The sequence below is a fragment of the Oncorhynchus tshawytscha genome, linkage group LG33, assembly GCF_018296145.1.
Source record: "Oncorhynchus tshawytscha isolate Ot180627B linkage group LG33, Otsh_v2.0, whole genome shotgun sequence".
In the NCBI taxonomy this organism is placed as follows: domain Eukaryota; kingdom Metazoa; phylum Chordata; class Actinopteri; order Salmoniformes; family Salmonidae; genus Oncorhynchus; species Oncorhynchus tshawytscha.
The window spans coordinates 16484337-16506933 of NC_056461.1; the positions used below are offsets into that span (position 1 = coordinate 16484337).

At 43.9% G+C, this 22597-nt stretch overlaps 1 protein-coding gene across 3 annotated transcripts in view; it reads right to left on the minus strand.

Annotated features, from left to right (window-relative positions):
* Positions 1-297: 297 nt before the first annotated feature.
* arhgef28a (Rho guanine nucleotide exchange factor (GEF) 28a) overlaps positions 298-22597 on the minus strand; it is a 106964-nt gene continuing 84664 nt past the window's right edge. For all 3 annotated transcript variants that reach the window (XM_024397277.2, XM_024397276.2, XM_024397275.2), the window contains 3 exons: positions 22176-22478; positions 13507-13828; positions 298-2545 (listed from right to left, as the gene is read on the minus strand). In XM_024397277.2, coding sequence (XP_024253045.1) covers positions 2367-2545; positions 13507-13828; positions 22176-22478 — 804 coding nt within the window. In that variant the 3' untranslated portion in view covers positions 298-2366. The remainder of the gene's footprint in view (positions 2546-13506; positions 13829-22175; positions 22479-22597) is intronic.

Genomic DNA, 22597 nt, shown 5'->3' on the forward strand with positions numbered 1-22597 from the left:
GTCTGTGTTTGTATGTGTCTATATAGGGCGGATGACTGGGCCAGCTGAACACCATGTATCCCCACACAACATATTCCAATAATAGGCACGTTCAAACCACTGACTGGTATACAGAACTCTCTCAGTCAAGTCAACATGACTGAGGTAGTGTTACAGTGTACTGAACTGAAAGGGATGTCAGTTTGGTGGTTTTACCCATAGAATTTGAATGAATTCTCAACCTATTCCTATGGTTTTACCCTCCTGTTACATTCGTGTTTCAGAAGAAGCCGTATAATAACAATACAAACAAACACATATAAATAATTTGCATTTATATTCCACGATATCTAATAGAGTAATGATGTAAACAAGACAATGTACATAACCATATCTCCGTGTTATGATGCACTACAGACCAATCCAACGTACAACATAACATAACCCAACAAGGAGTACTATAAAACAGCGATAAAGCTCATCGACTATAAATAAATGAAGGCAGTGAAATATACACATAAAAGTAAATCGACTGTATCACATAGTATCGACAACAAAAATCGGAACATAACCATTGTGCTGTTTTATATGTACGTCGATAAAGCTACCTATTACAATACCCTTGTGTATAACTAGATACTACGGCCGACTTCCAAATGGCACAGTATTCTGTATATTTTTCACACTTTTGACCAGAGCCCCATGGTCAAACCTGGAGCACTATATAGGGAATAGTTAACCATTCAGGACACACCCTACAATGTCCTTTAGGTTTAACGCTTTATTTTTTGTTTTTAATGGTGGCTGCAGGACAGCTAAAGGCTGACTTTCAGGACATCTCAATGGTCATTAAAAAACAAAACATATTGGCACTAAAGTAGAATATGAATATTCAAGTGCAATGGTACAGCTCTTAGTAAAAAAAGCAAGGTCACCTCTTAAGTGCATACAAGATTAATTTCATCAGTCACCCTTCAACCATAGCTTTTACTACCCCATTCCAATATCATTGCCGTGCATCACATTGTGATGCTTTTGCTAAAAAGATGTGAGGCATCACAATGTGGTGCATATAAACTGATACCAGGCTGACTTCCCAACTACTACTGACACGTAGACTTTGCTAATATAGTAACTATATGTCAGACAAAATCCTAAATGACTGAACACCAAGTAAGTACAAGAAACAACATGCTATGAAATATGTGCCTTGATGAAAACAATGTAAAAAAACATTTTTTTTTAAAGAATCATAAAAAACTATTTAAAGAAAATAAAGAAAATGGACATATTTGGTATCATTCACATCCAAAGTATTGTTTACATATAGAGTGCACTCTGTCACAGATGTAATACTTCAAAGTTCATTGAACATACAGTATAGGAATGTTTCTACCCTATGGTTTTTGACCCCGATATGCAGTTGACCCTAATAAAATCTGTACTTCATCATATAGGCGGTAGTAGTGTAGTGTACGCTACTGTATCATTGATGGATTGCTATAGTCACACATTATTCCTTAAAATCACAAGTCCTTCAGATGAAAACAAAGGCGTAGCCAGACAGGCTGAGAAACACACCAAATCCCTTCTGATCATGGCATTTCACCTCATCCTTCACATCTAATGTGTATGCCGCATCCCGCTCGCCTTGTAAATAGAGCTTGTCTGATGAATGGGCGAGCAGCAGTTTATTCCGCCACTAGACAATCAACCACAGACCGACTGTAGAGATTCAGCCTTTCTAGTGATATCTGACCCTCTGCTCTCTCTTTTTCCCCTGTGGTAACAGAGTAGACACCATTTCATTTGGGGAGAGCCTAATAAATAGCGCTGGACGGATGGGGACTAAAGGACAAGGGAGGGACAGAGAGAGGTAGACTGAAGCAGACTTAGGGTAGTGTGGGCCAGGGAAACAGAGAGATGGAGACTGATACGGGGGTGAGGAAAAAGGGGGAAGGCACTGCAGTAGGGTTGGGCAGGGGAAACAGAGAAATTGATTATGTCAATGGAGGGCCTCAGGCACAAAGGCCCGGTGGCAGCCCTGGAGCTGAACTCTAAACAGAGATGGATACACACACTGTACATTCATGGACAAGTATAAACATATAGCAGTATAAAAGTCTCTCTCACAGGCAACACTTGGAGACACATATGGAGGGCACCTGGCACAGAACACGGAGGGCAGAGGGGCAAAGCATGATGGGGAAGGGAGATTACTTTATGTGCCAGATCTGGTTCTTCTTAAAAACCTGGCCTAGCTATTTACTGTCCAGTCTGAGCCATCAAAGTCAATCCAGTCTGTGATTCTGAGCTTTCCTAAATCCATATCAAGTCTTTTGAGTCCTGGATTTGAACCAGAGGGTTTAAGGTCTGTCTGTCCAGCCTCAGAGGTACACAATGTTCTCCTCTCCCCCCTCCTCCCCATCCCCACTCTCCGTCTCCAGGGGGACCAAGGAGGAGAGGACCAGTTGGTGGTCGCCATGGTGAGGTGCACCCTGATACTGTCCAGCCACAGTTGCCGTCGAGGACCACGTCTCCCTCACATAGCTGTGTGTGTTTATATCTGTATGGGTATAAATACATTATGTTTATATTCATTCATATTAAAGAGATAGTTCACCCATAATACAAAATGACACATATTACAAAATGCCACAAAAGTATCTACAAGTGAAGCAAAACAAAATGTTACTTATAGATGATTTGAACATACTGCGAAAAATGCTAATATTGGTCCCATGACTTAAATGGGATTTGTGCCACAAATGCTAAAACGTTAGCAAGTGGAAACAGTGCCAGGGAAACTAAACCAAAGCATGGATTGCTGTCATACCTTGTCAATAGGAAACCATTATGTAATTTGGATGAAGTATCCCTTTAAGCAATTAATCATAGATATTAATCATAGATATTCAAACTTAACCAACCACCAGCATTAAAGGCCCAGTACATGATTTTCCTGTGTTTTATATATATTTCCACACTATGAGATTGGAATAATACTGTGATATCGTGAAAATTATGATAATGCCCTTTTAGTGTAAGAGCGGTTTGAAAAGACCACCTGAAATTGGTGGGATGGAGTTTTGGCCTGGCTGGTGACATCACCAGGTGGTAAATTAGTTAATAGACCGATAAAAAAAGAGAGTTCCAATAACAGCTAGTTTTCAGTTTTCCCCGCCCCACTCAGACCACTCCCAGACAGTCCTAGCTTGTGCTGAGCGATTAGTGCTTTTTGAAGTTGGTTTCGGTTAGAATATTTTTTTGAATCATTAAATGCACTATGTATTATGTGGGTTGAATGCTGTAACTGCTCATCATTTATTAACCATTCAACGTACTTTACTTTTTTGTCATTTTTTGTACTTTTTAACAGTCTTATCCCATAGCTGCAACTCCCGTATGGACTCGGGAGAGGCGAAGGTCGAGGGCCATGCGTCCTCCGAAACACGACGCTGTGTGCCAAGAAGCAGACTTCGGTCGCCAGTTGTACGGTGTTTACTCCGACACGTTGGTGCGGCTGGCTTCTGGGTTAAGCGAGCAGTGTGTCAAGAAGCAGTGTAACCCGCTTAACCCGGAAGCCAGCCGCACCAATGTGTCGGAGGAAACACCGTACAACTGGCAACCGAAGTCAGCTTGCAGGCGCCAGGCCCGCCACAAGGAATCGCTAGAGCGCGATGGGACAAGGACATCCCGTCAGGCGAAACCCTCCCCTAACCCGGATAACGCTGGGCCAATTATGCGCCGCCTCATGGGTCTCCCGGTTACGGCCGGCTAGCCTAGTGCATCACCCCCAACGTAGCATTGCGGACTTCTCCATTGACAATGATTGACTTCCGCTGGAACCCAAAGAGTTTCATGCATCTGGTGGACATGAGGTGAAAGAAACACAGACCGGACAAGTAGCCACGCGATGGATCATGGTCAATTTAGTTCATTATAACGTTTTCTGCCATAAACTATGTAGAACGTTGTAGAACATCTGTTGGAAAATCCCTACTACATTGCACCGTTCGGGCATGATCTGATTTATCTCTAGAGAAAATGCAGTGCAAGGTGCACATTGAGCTCACAGAAAAAAACGGAACGAAATGGAATTTAAATAATTGAACCGACGTCGGTCAATTTGTTTAAAAAAATCAACATTTTGGTTAATCGCGTAGCACTAGTCCTACTAAAATTGTTGCTTAAGCTTTTTTGTTTATTTTGTACCATTTTAATTGAAAACAATCAAAGGTATTTAATTGTTACCCAGAAAGTATTGAGATGAACCTTTAACTATCTCTCTCACATACAACAGCCAGACATGAACAATAATAATTTTAAACGAAACACACAGAGCCAGAGGAGAGAAGGGAGGAGGGAACGACAAAGGAGAAAGTGGGATGAAGAGAAACCAAACAGGAAAGAAAATATAAAATAATAGAACAGCTAGCTAGATAAATAGCCCATCAGGATGGACCCGGCTGACTGCCCACTATAATGAGCTCATCCTAAAGTTGTTGAGCCTCATCCATCTCCTCTCTAACTACATACATCAACCACCGCAGCTGTGTGTAGGGGTGTGTGTGTGGGGGTGTGTGTGTCATACATCAATGACCGCAGCTGTGTGTGGATGTGTGTGTGGGTGTGTGTGTGTCATACATAAACCACTGCAGCTGTGTGTGTGTGTGTGTGTGTGTGTGTGTGTGGGTGTGTGTGTGTCATACATCAACCACTGCAGCTGCATGCAGTAGTGTCCTGTTTCCTCTCAGCACAAGAAATTCAATGAATAACACAGCCTCAGTTCAGCCATTGATAACATCTCTTTTCTCTTTTACTTAAAAAAGAGTTTCACTGACTGTTGTCATTTTGGCACTGTCATCGTTATCATTAGGAACAAAAATGACACCTGCAGGCCCAGATGGGGCCCTCAGAATCAGGAAGGAGGGAGAGTGTGTCTCTGTGTTTGTGTTGATGTGTGCATCACAGGAGGCTTCTGGGGGGAGGACTGCTCATAATAATGTCTGGAATGGAGCAAATGGAATGACATCAAAGAAATGGAAACCAGGTGATCAATGTATTTGACACCATTCCACCTTTTCCGCTCCAGCCATTACCAAAAGCCTGTCCTCCCCAATTAAGGTGCCACCAACAACCTGTGGCGTGCATGCAGTTGTGCATGTGTGTATGTACGTGCACACGCAAGTGTGTGCTTGTGTGTGTGTGCATGCGTAGGACAGGTGCATAGCCATGGCCTTGGAGTGAGTGAAGGGAGTGTTCGACCATTAGACCATTAGGTGGGGTGATTTACGTCCAGAGGGATACTGTCTAGCAGTAGAGCTGGTGTGCTATTGTGGCTGTGGTAAAAGATGGTGTGGTCTATAAAATCGCCTTATTGTGTTCCCACAGGAATTGTTTTATTTGAATTGAACCTTTATTTAACTTGGCAAGTCAGTTAAGAACAAATTCTTATTTACAATGACAGCCTACCGGGGAACAGTGCCTTGTTCAGGTGCAGAACGACAGATTTTTACCTTGTCAGCTAAGGGATTTGATACAGCAAACCTTTCAATTACTGGCCCAACGCTCTAACCACTAGGCTACCTGCCGCCCCAGAATGTGTTTGACTGCCTGAATACCACTGGTGTGTGTGTGTGTGTGTGCCACTGTTAGCCATGATCTTAGGTTTTTCACTGGGTTCTGATAGACAGGGCTGTACTGTAAAACCATAGGACACAGACTTTCTTACTAGTCACTACACTCCTCACAGGGACGTGGGTCAGACTGATCGGAAGGCTACAAGAAATGGAGGCCATTTTGGAAATGTAATAGAAGGGGATTACTGTTCAAATCAGTGACATAAAATGCAATGGGATATTTTGAATGAATTTAACACCAAGTGTAATGTCAGGAGGCTTGTCAATTCATTAAAAGGCCAGTGAATCAGGATTATCTTCACACTAAGGGACACTCACAGAACTACAATGAGATTCTATTTCTATGGGTCCAGGACAATAACTCACTTCACCGTCATACTGAGCACTGATCTTCATTGCTTCTGAAAAGAAAGATGTGATGAAAGCTAACTAGTATTCTGGTACATTACTTATTTTCAAAAGGCCATAATTATTCAACAGCTAGGCGAGATGAGAATATCTGATTGGAATCAGTGGATCAAAAGTCATTTCAGGAAATTCAATCTTTCCAGTTTTTCCATTATCACTGTGCAGGAGTACATTATGGAAATCCTGAGAGAAGGAACATTCCCAAAGGCCCTGTGTGAGGGAGCAGAACAGTCCACACCTGGAGGAGAGGATGAGAAATAGAATCAAACTTCTGATAGCTCTGAGCAAGATATGGAGGATGGAGGATTTCCATCTGAAATAAGACCTTTTTTGGATCAAATACTAGTTAAATAAACGCTATAGAAAAAAATATTCAAGGTGAGATATTGGTTTCCTGGAAGCTATTCTAGTTGTGGGATGTGAGAGTTCTGTAATGTGGGATCATATACAGACTCAGAGTGCACTAATACAGTATACCACCAAATACAATGCATTAAATAGTAATGAATTATGTATTGTGGTTAGATCTTATACCGTCTATGAGATCAATAGAAGGTAAGAAGGTGAGATACACTGTATATACAAAAGTATGTGGACGGGATTCTGTTAGATGACTAATGTGGTGTAGATGGTCGAGCGGCTTCACTGTAAGTATAATGTATGTTTTATATGTGACTCATTTCAGGAAACAAGGCGTATGTCGCAAGTTACGACTTCACAGAAGAGCCATTTATTTGAATGTTGTTGTTTTTTTGGTCAAAATGCGTTTTTAGGCAGAAATGCCTTCTGGAACATGTGAACTTTCATGTGCCTTAATAACAAACTTGTATGCAATCTTTGCAATCTTTGCCATTTGCTTTGCTAGTTAGAGCCTAATGTTAGCTCGCTAACGTTGAACCTGGTTGGTTAGCTCCCAGCAGATTCATGCAGGGTAGTAATGACATGATTTGGTACTATGTTCATTGTTGTTTAACTAGCTAACGTTAGCTGGTTGGCTCGTTAGCTAACATTACGTGACGTGTGTGATCTTACACATTGTTTACCTAGCTAGGTTCATTGTTTACCTAGCTAGCTACTTGTCTTAAGCTAAAGTGTACAACACCCGTTGAATATGGCCGGGGTTAGTAAACGTCGGCAAAAAAGAGTAATGAAATTGTTGCCAGCAGAGCTAGTTAGGCTGTTTTCATGTTATCCAGAGGTGAACAAATCAACGGCCAGATCGTCAAGTGTGCGTTCTGAACGCTCCGAGAGCGAAGCGAGATGGGTGGTGCTAAAGCTTAAGATGGTGTGAACGATGTTGAATGGGTGTAGACAATGAAGAGCTCTTCACTAGATACCGAAACATTCAAAGGCCTTTTTCTCAAAAGTAAGTTTACAAGTTTATCAACTTTGAAAGCAGAATTACTTTCCAATTTTTCCTCAAAAATGCAGTGTATGATATACCATTTTGTAGCTCTGGGTCTCTACTTTTGCTACATAAGACCCTTCAAATGACTGGATTTGGCTAATTTGGCTACCCGTTGCTCACAGGTGTATAAATTCAAGAACACAGCCATGCAATCTCCATAGAGAAACATTGGCAGTAAAATAGTCTTACTGAAGAGCTCAGTGACGTTCAACGTGGCACTGTCATAGAATGTCACCTTTCGACAAGTCAGTTTGTCAAATTTCTGTCCTGTAAGAGCTGCCCCAGTCAACTGTAAGTGCTGTTATTGTGACGTGGAAAAGTCTAGGAACAACAATAGCTCAGCTGCGAAATGTTAGGCCACACAAGCTCACGGAAGGGGACAACTGAGTGCTGAAACACGTGTAAAAAGAATCATCGGTCCTGGGTTGCAACACTCACTACCGATGTCCAAGCTGCCTCTGGAAGCAACGTCAGCACAAGAACTGTTCGTTGGAAGCTTCATGAAATTGGGTTTCCATGGCCGAGCAGCCAAATATAACCATGCGCAATGCCAAGCGTCGGATGGAGTGGTGTAAAGCTCACCGCTATTGTAATGGAAATGCGTTCTCTGGAGTGAGGAATCACGCTTCACCATCTGGCAGTCCGACGGACAAATCTGAGTTTGGCGGATGTTAAGAGAACGCTACCTGCCCCAATGCATAGTGCCAACTGTAAAGTTTGGTGGAGGAGGAATAATGGTCTGGGGCTGTTTTTCATTGTTCGGGCTAGTCCTCTTAGTTCCAGTGAAGGGAAATCTTAACGCTACAGCATACTATTCTAGACATTCTAGATGACTCTGTGCTTCCAACTTTGTGGTAACAGTTTGGGGACTGGCCCTGTTTCAGAATGACAATGCCCTGATGCACAAAGCAAGGTCCATACAGAAATGTTTTGTCGAGATCGATGTGGAGGAACTTGAGGTCAGGAACACCTTCAACACCATACCGCCCTCCAAGCTCATCACTAAAGCTAAAAGTCCTGGGATTGAACACCTCCCTCTGCATCTGGATCCTGGACTTCCTGACAGGCTGGCCCCAGGTGGTGAGGGTAGGCAACAACATATCTGCCACGCTGAACCTCAACAGAGGGGCCCTTCCTGTACTCTCTCTGTACAAATTACAATCTAAGGTAACGTCAAGTAATTTAGTCTCCTCAATTTGTTCAACAGCCACATCATTCATTAACAGATTCAGCTGAAGTCTAGAATTTAGGGAATGATTTGTACCAAATAGAGTGCTCTTAGTTTTAGAGATGTTCAGGACCAGTTTATTTCTGGCCACCCATTCCAAAACAGACTGCAACTCTTTGTTAAGGGTTTCAGTGACTTCATTAGCTGTGGTTGCCGATGCGTATATGGTTGAGTCATCAGCATACATGGACCCACATGCTTTGTTTAATGCCAGTGGCAGGTCATTGGTAAGTTTGCAGATGACACAGCGGTGGTAGGCCTGATCATCGACAATGATAAGTATGGTGCCAGGACAACAATCAATGTCAGCAGGACAAAGGAGCTGATTGTGGATTACACGAAATGGAGGGCCGAGCACACCCACATTCCAAATCAAATCAAATGTCATTTGTCACATGCGTTGAATACAACAGGAGTAGACCTTAAAATACCTTAAGGATCCACCCCTTTTTTTCAATTTTCGCCTGAAATGACATACTCAAATCTAACCGCCTGTTGCTCAGGCCCTGAAGCAAGCATATGCATATTCTTGGTACCATTTGAAAGGAAACACTTTGAGGTTTGTGGAAATGTTAAAGGAATGTAGGAGAATATAACACAATAGATCTGGTAAAAGATCATATAAAGAAAAAACCAACCGTTCTTTTGTATTTTATTTGTACCATCATCTTTGAAATGCAAGAGAAAGGCCATAATGTATTATTCCAGCCCAGGCACAATACACATTTTGGCCACTAGATGGCAGCAATGTATGTGCAAAGTTTTAGACTGAGCCAATGAACCATTGCATTTCTGTTAAAAACTTTGTGTCAAGACTGCCCAAATATGCCTAATTTGTTTATTAATAACTTTAATGTTCAAAATTGTGCACTCTCCTCAAACAATAGCATGGTATTCTTTCACTGTAATAGCTACTGTAAATTGGACAGTGCAGGTAGATTAACAAGAATGTAAGCTTTCTGCCAATATCAGATATGTCTATGTCCTGGGAAATGTTATTGTTACTTACAACCTCATGCTAATCACATTAGCCTACTTTAGCTCAACCGTCCCGTAGAAGGGACACTGATCCCAAAGAAGTTTTAATTTGAATTACAAGCCCTTAAAACTTCTTATGGCTGCAGGGGCACTATTGAGTAGCTTGGATGAAAGGTGCCCAGAGTAAATGGCCTGCTCCTCAGTCTCAGCTGCTAATATATGCATATTATTATTAATATTGGATAGAAAACACTCTGAAGTTTCTAAAACTGTTTGAATGATGTCTGTGAGTATAGCAGAACTCATATGGCAGGGAAGAAGAAATCCAAACAGGAAGTGAGAAATCGGAGGTTGGTATATTTTCAACCCATGCCCTATTGAAATCACATTCGGATATGAATGAAGATTCACTTCCTAGGGCTTCCACTAGATGTCAACCGTCTATAGAAACTTGAATGAGGCTTCTACTGTGTTGTGGTACTGAATAAGAGAGGAATGAGTCAGGCTACTGTCAGAGAGACATTTCCTGGTCACGCGCATTCCACATGATATCGACTTGCATTCCGTTCCTCCTCAAGACACAAAGGAATTCTCCGGTTGGGACTTTATTGAAGATTTATGATAAAAACATCCTAATGATTGATTCTGTACTTAGTTTGAAATGTTTCTACGGCCTGTAATATAACTTTTGAAGTTTTTGTCCAAAGAAATGGTCGACCAGCACCAGCGTTTGGATAAAAGTAGCTAATTGGACATAAATAACGGACATTATTGAACAAATCAAGCAGTTATTGTGGACCTGGGATTCCTGGGAGTGCATTCTGATGAAGATCATCAAAGGTAAGGGAATATTTATCATGTAATTTCTGGTTTCTGTTGACTCCAAAATGGCGGCTAATTGTATTATATTTCTGAGTGCCGTCTCATATTATTGCATGGTTTGCTTTTTCCGTAATGTTTTTAAAAAATCTGACACAGCGGTTGCATTAAGGAGAGGTATATCTATAATTCCATCTGTATAACTTGTATTATCTACATTTATGATGAGTATTTCTGTTGAATCGATGTGGCTATGCAAAATCACTAGATGTTTTTGGAACTAGTGAATGTAACGCGCCAATGTAAACTCAGATTTTTTTATATAAATATGAACTTTATCAAACAAAACATACATGTATTGTGTAACATGAAGTCCTATGAGTGTCATCTGATGAAGATCATCAAAGGTTAGTGATTCATTTTATCTCTATTTGTGCTTTTTGTGACTCCTCTCTTTGGCTGGAAAAATGGCTGTGTTTACCTAACATAATTGTTTGTGGTGCTTTCGCTGTAAAGCATGTTTGAAATCGGACACTGTGGTGGGATTAACAATAAGATTACCTTTAAAATGGTATAAGATACATGTATGTTTAAGGAATTTTAATGATGAGATCTGTTGTTTTGAATTTGGCGCCCTGCACTTTCACTGGCTGTTGTCATATCATCCCGTTAACGGGATTGCAGCACAAAGAGGTTTTAACCAACAATGCTTTAAGAAGTTTAAGTGAAAAATGAAATAAGTCTTAAGTAAAAAACAGAAATTAAAAAGGAAAAAAAGTATTAAACAGCAGCAGTAAAATAACAAGCAAGGCTATATACGGGGGGTACCGGTACAGAGTCAAGGTGAGGGGGCACCAGTTAGTCACATGGATGGGGCTGTTGTGGAGCAGGTCAAGAGCTTCAAGTTCCTCTGTGTTCAAATCACTAAGGACCTATCATGGCTCAAACACACCAAACTAGTCTGGAAGAGGGCACGGCAATGCCTCCTGCCCTCAGGATGCTGAAAATATTTGGCATGGGCCCTCAGATCCTCAAAACGTTCTACAGCTGCATCATTGAGAGCATATTGACCGGCTGTATCACTGCTTGGCATCCGACCATAAGGTGCTACGGAAGGTAGTGAGCATAGCCCGGCCAAGTACATCACTGGGGCTGAGCTCCCTGCCATCCAGGACCTCTATACCAGGCAGTGTCAGAGGAAGGTCCTAAAATTTGTCAAAGACTCCAGCCACCCAAGTCATAGTATGCTCTCTGCTACCGCACGGCAACCGGTACCGGAGCGCAAAGGCTGCTGAACAGCTTCTACCTCCAAGTCATAAGACAGCTAACCAGTTAATCAAATGGCTACCCTGACTATTTGCCTTGACCCCGTTTTAATTTGCACCAACTCTCTTGCCCCGGCTCTATGCACATTCACTGGATTCTACCCCCTCCCCCACACACACACACACACACATTGACGCCACACACACTCCGAAATAGAATAGACACACTTTCACACCCTTCACATACTGTACACTGCTGCTACTCTGTTTATTATCTATCCTGACTACCTAGTCACTTTTATCCCTACCCACGTGTACAGTACATATTACTTCAATTTTCTCGTGCCCCTGCACATTGACTCGGTACCAGTACTCCTTGTATATAGTCTTGTTATTGTATTCCTTTTTAACTATGCATTGTTGGGAAAGGGCTCGTAAGTTAGCATTCCATGATCAAATCTAGACCTGTTGTATTCGGTGCATGTGAAAAATAACATTTTAGTTGATTGATTTGAACACCCGTCAATCCTGCTGACCAGTCAGATAACATACTGTACATCTCTAGCTGGACAGGAGCCGTGCATTATGGGGACTTTCTGGGGTCGCAGAGGGATGCATTGTGGGTAAGATGTCAGGTATGATCAGGCCCTGTGGTAGATGGGGTTAGAAGTATCCACACCTCTGTCTTTGTGACAAGAGACTGTGATTCTATGGTGGCTCATGTGTGGTCAATAACAGTAGGGGATAATAAGGCTATCGATGGAGAGAGAGATTGTGCTCTGGTCGCAATCTTTAGTAAACAATGCAGCAGCCTGTTTTGCTGATATTTACTATAGCGAAAACCATTAAACAGGCCATTAAAACAGTAGCATCCCTTCTAGTGTATATTCAACACGTGGCCCTCATTATAGCTAGTAATACCTTCACCTCACTGGTGTAATGTACATGTCTACATGCACATTACACCAGTGAGGTATAACAGTTGAAACCTGTGAGACACAGACGCAGACAGATGTCAGCTGACACATCAGCAGTTAAATACAGATTAATATGTGTGTGCATCTCTCATCCCTTCCTCCCCTCCTCCTCCTGCGATGACAAATCGTGCTGTAATGTGTTTTGTAAAGATTTTTCAGATCAATGTTCCAACCCATCAGCCATGGGCTCTGAGCCGTGACTCACACGCTGTTGTCCGCCCCGGCCCCCGATGCGCAATAGATAGAGAAAACATAGATTTTTTTCTCTCTCCTAGGCGAAAAGGGGCCGGGCTGGTGGGGGGGGGGGGTCAGGTTTGGGGGGGTTTCTTTGCCAGGAGACACTGATTAACTGGGAAAGAAGGACAAACAAGGCCTCACATCTCTACGGAAACTGAGACAGGATGGGAGGTGTGTGTGTGTGGGGTATGTGTGTGTATCATACATCAACCACCACAGCTGCATGCAGTAGTGTGCTGAATTACATTTGCTTTCACGTGTGTGCACGGTGGGTACAAAGGTTGTGTTTTCTCTCTCACAGGTAGGACTCATGATATCATGTGTTATGACAGACAGACAGACGGACAGACGGACAGACACAGGAGAAAAGAGCCTGTTATATTGCTGATGCCACATGTAGTTATATGGTATTTAGCAGTCAATGACAGATCCCATCATATCATCCTGTGTGTTATCAGTCAAATTCAGCAGAGAAAGCCTGAATTCATCCTGTATTTAGGATTAGTGAATAAACAATCTCTTTAACAGACATGGATTCACACAACTTTACTGAGCTGGGTCTTACCGTTGGGTGTGTGCTCTGTCCCCTGTCCACCTGAGGTTGTGTAGAGGTACCCAGTGACACCGGCACCCCCCGCCCAGCACTGGGGTGTGTTTGTGTCAGGGTGGAGCGTGTGTCTCTGGCTGGAGCGGGCCAGTATGGTGTTCAGGCTGTTGTGGGCTCGAGGGTCATCTCCGTACCTCAGGGTCCCACCTCTCTGGTGCTGCTGTATGTGGTGGTGCATGTGGCGGTTATTAAGCACCTTCGACGTGGTGAACGCTGCCTCGTTGACAAACACTGAGCCGGCGTTGTCAAGATGGACGCCGGACTGACCAGGAAGTGAGTCCTATGGGAGAATAAAGGAGAAGAATTCCATGTTAACACAACTCTGACCATGATGACAGCATGAACATAAACATACAGGGAAACCATTATGCAACACTATGTTATTGTGTACATAATGTTGCTGCTACCGTCTCTTATGACCGAAAATAACTTCTGGACATCAGAAAAGCGATTACTCACCGCGGACTAGAAGAAACGTTTTCCTTTAAGTCCAACAAGAAAGATATCCTGCTTTCACTGGAACAGGCCCAGATCCACGCTTTTTGCATGAAGAAAAGATGCCGGAAAAGATTGAGGATCCTTCTGAGAATCCGTAGGCGAGCGAGTAAACTCCCAATGCCTGCCATTCTTCTTGCTAACTTGCAATCGTTAGAAAATAAAATTGATGACCTACTATTAAGATTATCCTACCAACGGGACATTAAAAACTAACATCTTATGTTTCACCGAAATGTGGTTGAATGAAGAAACGGACAATATAGAGCTGGCGGGAGTTTCCATGCACCGGCAGAACAGAGACGCTACCTCTGATAAGACGAGGGGTGGGGGTGTGTGTCTGTTTGTCAATAACAGCTGGTGCACGATGGTGCAAGAAGTCTCGAGGTATTTCTTGCCTGAGGTAGAGTACCTTATAATAAGCTGTCGACCACACAATTTACAAAGAGAGTTGTCATCTGTATTATTCGTAGCCGTCTATTTACCACCACAAAGCGAAGCTGTCACTAAGACCGCTCTCAAACAACTCTATAAGGCCATAAGCAAAGAAGAAAATGCTCACCCAGAAGCGTCGCTCCTAGTGGCCAGGGACTTTAATGCAGGCAAACTTAAATCAGTTTTACCCCAGCATGTCACATGTGCAACCAGGGGGGGGAAAAATCCTAAAAGCTCTCCCCCGCCCTCCATTTGGCAAATCTGACCACAATTCTATCCTCCTGATTCCTGCTTACAAGCCAAAACTAAAGCAGAAAGTACTTGTCACTTTGCTCAATACGGAAGTGGTCAGATGACGCGGATGCTACACTACAGGACTGTTTTGTAGCACAGCCTGGAATATGTTCTGGGATTCATCCAATGGCATTGAGGAATACACCACCTCAGTCATCGGCTTCATCAATAAGGGCATCAATGACGTCGTCCCCACAGTGACTGTACGTACATATCCCAACCAGAAGCCGTGGATTACAGGCAACATCTGCATTGAGCTAAAGGCTAGAGCTGCCGCTTTCAAGGAGCAGGAGACTAATCCAAACGCTTATAAGAAATCCTACTATGCCCTCCGACCAACCATCAAACAAGTAAAGCGTCAATACAGGATTAAGATTGAATCCTACTACACCGGCTCTGACGCTCGTCGGATGTGTCAGGGCTTGAAAACTATTACGGACTACAAAAGGAAACCCAGACGCGAGCTGCCCAGTGACGGGAGCCTACCAGATGAGCTAAGTGCCTTTTATGCTCGCTTCGAGGCAAGCAACACTGAAGCACCCACGAGAGCATCAGCTGTTCTGGATGACTGTGTGAGAACGTGTGTGTGAACAAAACCTTTAAACAGGTCAACATTCGCAAAGCCGCTGGGCCAGACGGACTACCAGGGCGTGTACTCAAAGCATCGGTAGCCATGAAGTGCTTTGAAAGGTTGGTCATGGTTCACATCAACAGCATCTTCCCGGACACCCTAGACCCACTCCAATTCCCATACCGCCCCAACAGATCCACAGATGACAAAATCTCAATCGCACTCCACACCGCCCTTTCCCACCTTGACAAAAGGAACAACTATGTGAGAATGCTGTTCATCGACTACAGCTCAGCATTCAACACCATAGTGACCACAAAGCTCATCACTAAGCTAAGGACTCTGGGACTAAACACCTCCCTCTGCAACTAGATCCTGGACTTCCTGACATGCCGCCCCCAGGTGGTAAGGGTAGGAAACAACATGTCTGCCACAATGATCCTTAACACTGGGGCCCCTCAGGGGTGTGTACTTAGTCCCCTCCCATATTCCCTGTTCACCCCTGACTGCGTGGCCAAACAAGACTCCAACAGCATCATTAAGTTTGCTGATGACACAACAGTGGTAGGCCTGATCACCGACAAGACGGCCTTTAGGGAGGAGTTCAGAGAACTGGCAGTGTGGTGCCAGGACAACAACCTCTCCCTCAATGTGAGCAAGCCAGTGGAGCTGATCGTGGACTACAGGAAAAGGCAGGCCGAACAGGCCCCCATTAACATCGTCGGGGCTGTAGTGGAGCAGGTCGAGAGTTTCAAGTTCCTTGGTGTCCACATCACCAACAAACTATCATGGTCCAAACATACCAAGACAGTCGTGATGAGGACACGACAAAACCTTTCCCCCCTCAGGAGACTGAAAAGATTTGGCATGGGTCCCCAGATCTTCAAAAGGTTCAACAGCTGCACCATTGAGAGCATCCTGACCGGTTGCATCACCGCCTGGTATGGCAACTGCTCAGCATCTGACCGTAAGACACTACAGAGGGTAGTACAAAGGGCCCAGTACATCACCGGGGCCAACCTTCCTGCCATCCAGGACCTATATAATAGGCGGTGTCATAGGCGGTAAAATTCCAAGATAGCGTAGCAATCGGACGTGTGTTTTGTCTTGTTCCGTGTTAATATCGTTTTATATATTGTTTAACTCGTTTTCGTTCATATATATTTTAATCTCACTTTCCATCTACAGACTGAATATACTCTCCTGCAACCCGACTCACCCAATGTCGGTCAAACCCTGCCAGTCTGCACAGCGCGATATCAACCCAGAGAATATCGTACTGCTTTTTCTCTACCACTTATCCGGATTCCTAACGCAAGCTCTGAACCTTTACACAGAATCATCGCAGCTAGCTAGCTGCAGTCCAAGTGGCTACTCCTGGCTAACGTCCCTGTCCCGAAGCAAGCACCAGTTGGGCCTAGCTCGAGGCTATCTCCAGGCTTGCAGAAGAGGTCCACCAGCTAATTCGTGGGCTACAATACCTCTTTTGCAAGCTCTTCGGTTGAGACATTGCTAAACATTTTATTCACTGCTTATAGCCTTTACCCTTATCCTACTCCTCCTATCCCCGGCCCACTAGCTGTCTGAATCGCTGTGTCTCCAGCTTAGCCTAGCGTATTCGCGACTACTGATTCGGCTCCCTGACTCACCTATTGCTACTCATTGGACCCTATGATCACTCGGCTACACATGCCTCTCCTTAATGTCAATATGCTTTGTCTATTGCTGTTTTAGTGATTATTGTCTTATTTCACTGTAGAGCCCCCAGCCCTGCCCAATATGCCTTAGATAGCCCTTTTGTTCCACCCCCCACACATGCGGTGTTGAGGCACCTGGCTTAACTGGTGCCTCAAGAGACAAAACCTCTCTCATCGTCACTCAATGCCTAGGTTTACCTCCACTGTACTCACATCCTACCATACCCTTGTCTGTACATAATGCCTTTGTACGTTTGCCAAAATAAATGACCAGTCTATAATTTTAATGGTAGGTTTATTTTAACAGTGAGAGACAGAATAACAACAAAAAATCCAGAAAAACTAAGGTAAAAAATTGTATAAATTGATTTGCATTTAATGAGGGAAATAAGTATTTGACCCCCTCTCAATCAGAAAGATTTCTGGCTCCCAGGAGTCTATTATACAGGAAACGAGCTGAGATTAGGAGCACACTCTTAAACCTGGTGGCCAACTACAAGAAAAGTCTGACCTCTGTGATTGCCAAAAAGGGTTTTGCCACCAAGTACTAAGTCATATTTTGCAGAGGGGTCAAATACTTATTTCCCTCATTAAGATGCAAATCCATTTATAACATTTTTGACATGTGTTTTTCTCTATTTTTTTGTTGTTATTCTGTCTCTCACTGTTCAAATAAACCTACCATTAAAATTATAGACTGATAATTTCTTTGTCAGTGGGCAAACGTACAAAATCAGCAGGGGATCAAATACTTTTTTCCCTCACTGTATCTTCAGAGTTCGTACCGTTAGGTGACATAAAATGGGATATGCTTAACACCCCGGCCATCCTACAATCTAAGCTAGATGCCCTCAATCTCACACAAATTATCAAGGAACCTACCAGGTACAACCCTAAATCCATACCCATGGGCACCCTCTTAGATATCATCCTGGCCAATTTGCCCTCTAAATACACCTCTGCCGTCTTCAACCAGGATCTCAGCGATCACTGCCTCATTGCCTGCGTCCGTAATTGGTCCGCTGTCAAATTACCACCCCTCATCACTGTCAAACGCTCCTAAAACACTTCAGCGAGCAGGCCTTTCTAATCGACCTGGCCCAGGTATCCTGGAAGGATATTGACCTCATCCCGTCAGTAGAGGATGCCTGGTTGTTCTTTAAAAAGTGCTTTCCTCACCATCTTAATTAAGCATGCCCCATTCCAAAAATGTAGAACTAAGAACAGATATAGCCCTTGGTTAACCCCAGACATGACTGCCCTTGACCAGCACAAAAACACGCTGTGGCGTTCTGCATCAGCAGCGATATGCAACTTTTCAGGGAAGTCAGGAAACAATATACACAGTCAGTTAGGAAATCAAAGACTAGCTTTTTCAAACAGAAATTTGTATCCTGTAGCACTAATTCCAAAAAGTTTACGGACACTGTAAAATCCATGGAGGATAAGAGCACCTCCTCCCAGCTGCCCACTGCATAGAGGCAACCAGACATCCACTGTCACCACCGATAAATCTACAATAATCGCTCATTTCAATAAGCATTTTTCTACAGCTGTCCATGCTTTCCACCTGGCTACCCCTACCCTAGCTAGGTCAACTGCCCTGCACCCCTGCAGCATCTTGCCCAAGCCCCCCTCCCCCGCTTCTCCTTCACCCAAATCCAGACAGCTGATGTTCAGAAAGAGCTGTAAAATCTGGATCCCTAAAAATCAGCCGGGCTAAACAATCTGGATCTGGACCCTCTATTTCTAAAATCATCCGCCGAAATTGTTGCAACCCCTATTACTAGTCTGTTCAAATTGTTGCAACCCCTATTGCTAGCCTGTATCATCTGAGATTCCCAAAGCTTGGAAAGCTGCCACGGTCGTCCCCCTCTTCAAAGGGGGTGACACTCTAGACCCAAACTGTTATAGACCAATATCCACCCTACCCTGCTTTTCTAAAACCTTCGAATGCCAAGTTAACAAACAGATCACCGACCATTTCGAATCCCACCGTACCTTCTCCACTATGCAATCTGGTTTCCCAGCTGGTCATGGGTGCACCTCAGCCATGCTCAAAGTCCTAAACGATATCATAACCGCCATTGATAAAAGACAGTACTGTGCAACCATCTTCATCGACCTGGCCAAGTCTTTTGACTCTGTCAATCACTGCACTCTCATCGGCAGACTCAATAGCCTTGGTTTCTCAAATGACTGCCTCGCCTGGTTCACCAAATACTTCTCAGATAGAGTTCTTTGTGTCAAATCGGAGGGCTTATTGTCCGGACCTCTGGCAGTCTCTATGGGGGTGCCACAGGGTTCAATTCTCGGGCCGATTCTCTTCTCTGTAAACATCAATGATGTTGCTCTTGCTGCTGGTGATTCTCTGATCCACCTCTACGCAGACGACACCATTCTGTATACATCTGTCTCTTCTTTGGACACTGTGTTAACAAACCTCCAAATGAGCTTCAATGCCATACAACACTCCTTCCATGGCCTCCAACTGCTTTTAAATGTTAGTAACAATAAATGCATGCTCTTCAACCGATTGCTGCCTGCACCCGCCCGCCTAGCATCATTACTGTGGACGGCTCTGACTTAGAATATGTGGTACAACTACAAATACCTAGGTGTCTGGTTAGACTGTAAACTCTCCTTCCAGACTCACATTAAGCATCTCCAACCCAAAATTAAATCTAGAATCGGTTTCCTATTTCGCAACAAAGCCTCCTTCACTCATGCTGCCAAACATACTCTCGTAAAACTTACTAACCTACTGATCCTTGACTTCAGCGATGTCATTTACAAAATAGCCTCCAACACTGTACTCAGCAAACTGGATGTAGTCTATCACAGTGCCATCCATTTTGTCACCAAAGCCCCATATACTACCCACCGCTGCGACCTGTATGCTCTCGTTGGCTGGTCCTTGCTACATATTCGTTGCCATACCCGCCGCTGCGACCTGTATGCTCTCGTTGGCTGGTCCTTGCTACATATTCATCGCCAAACCCACTGACTCCAGGTCATCTATAAGTCTTTGCTAGGTAAAGTCCCGCCTTATCTCAGCTCACTGGTCACCGTAGCAACACCCACACGTAGCACGCGCTCCAGCAGGTATATTTCACTTGTCATCCCCAAAGCCAACACTTCCTTTGGCCACCTTTTCTTCCAGTTCTCTGCTGGAACGAATTGCAGAAATCACTGAAGCTGGAGACTTATATCTCCCTCTCTAACATTAAGCATCAGCTTTCAGAGCAGCTTATCGATCACTGTACCTGTACACAGCCAATCTGTAAATAGCACACCCAACTACCTCATCCCCATATTGTTATTTATCTTCTTGCTCTTTTGCACCCCAGTATCTCTACTTGCACATCATCATCTGCACATCTATTGCTCCAATGTTAAGGTTACATTTCTATTATTTTGCCTCTATGGGCTATTTATTGCCTTACCTCCCTAATCTTCTACATTTGCACACACTGAAGATAAAATATTCTATTGTGTTTTTGACTGTACGTTTGTTTATGTGTAACTCTGTGTTGTTGTTTTTGTCGCACTGCTTTGCTTTATCTTGGCCAGGTTGCAGTTGTAAATGAGAACTTTTTCTCAACTGGCTTACCTGATTAAATAAAGGTGAAATAAAAACAAAATAAAAACATCTGGGATAGTAAAGTAGCCACAGTGGCTATTTTAAACTAATGGTTTATCCATAGTTTATCCAAAAACAGAATTATCATCCAAAATCATATTTGATTTAAATAAAGGTAACATTTTTAATGTTAATGTTTTTTTAAATGTATACAGTAAATCATATCCAGATCACTGCTGAGGTGGAGCTGGGTTCCCTCTTCTTGGCAAGGTGGTGTAAACACCCTCCTTCCAGAGAGGCCATCTCACCAGAGAGGATCTGAGGAGGGAGGGTCGGTAGAAGTCACAGGATCGGTCTCTGGCCCCCTGACCATCTCACCCACTGCCTGGGGCTAAATGTGAGCCCTGCCTCCATACAGATCAGCAGGGAAACACTCAGACTGATCCCAAATTGCACCCTATTCCCTTCATAGTGCCCTACTTTTGACCAGGGACCATAGGGAATAGGTTGCTGTTTGGGATGTAGCCCGAGAGTGCACTGCTGCCATATAGATAAGCCTGCCGTGACTCCCTACTCCTATCACGCATGTTAGTGGTGGACTGCTAATTACGCCTGAGCTTTGAGACAGAACAAATGAATGGAGCAGGAGAACATCTTTCCTAGCCTGGATATAGCATACAGAAGAGAAGTACGTAAATGAGAGAGAAAGAGGAGAGTGACACGCATATGAGACCCCCTCCATTCCACTCATTGAATCATAGCACCTGCTGAACATCACAACACAAGCCCACTGAGGCCTAGAGGGTAAATTCATGAGGTCATTGGTTTTAGCATACAAGGTCCTGTAGAGAGCTGGGTACAGGAACACTTCTCTCTCTCTCACACACACACACACACACACACACACACCTCGGGGGCATATTTCACTGCAGGCATGCTCAACTTGCTTTTCAAACAAAGCATCGATATGAATAATTAAAGTTTTTCTGGAGAGGATTGATTGGTTTGCAGGGTTTGAGTGCCTCTGCTTTTAAATATTTTGTAATTGGAGCTTTTATTCACAGTGGTTTAATTATCATCAATCATTAAGATGTTTATTAGCGAACAGACCTGCTGAGCCCCGAGACGGATGCCGCTAAAATTCCTCTCATTACCACAGGTCGTATCTCAACGGCTGGATTGAATTGTCTGTTTGACTGAGTAGGCCACCGTAGCTCTGGCTGCTGGCAATACTTTGTCCTGGGAGAAAGGCACTTCTCATTAATGCACTACTTACCCAGGGTGAAACATGCCCTTGGTTCACACACACATATACACACACTTACAGTATACGTACACCAGAGGAGGCTGTTGGGAGGAGCTATAGGAGGATGGGCTCATTGTAATGGCTGGAATGGAATGAATGGAACGGTATAAAACACATGGAAACCACATGCTCAGGATCTCTCATTCACACTCTCATGCAGTGGTTAGTAGCTACAGGCTAGGGGGCCTTTTGTGAGATTCCTGAAGCCATCATCACTCACACACACACTAACCCCCTCACACACACCTGATGACCATCCAGCGGTATGACCATGACAGGCAGGCTCCTCTGTCGGCTGTGTCTCCAGCTCTGCAGCAGCTTCTGCTGGGTCTCCAGCCTCTCCCTCTCCTTCCCCACGCTTCTCTGGCCCTCCTTCAGCCTCTCCAGGCTATGCTGGTACTCCCCCAGCTGCTCTTCGAGCTCTTCCCACTCCTGCTTCAGCCTTTCAGCCTCCAGGTGACACTGTCTCTCCCTCTCCTCTAGCCTGCTCTCCAGCTCCCCCTGTTGGCTGTGGCGCAGCTGGCACTCCCTCTCCCACCGCTGCCTCTCCTGGAGAGCAGTAATATATTTGTTTTTCAGAATCAACTGGTTGATAGTTGCTAGGGTCAATTAATGGATCAATAGTCCAAATATGGTTATTTTTCACAAATCAGTCTGAGTTTTCCAAG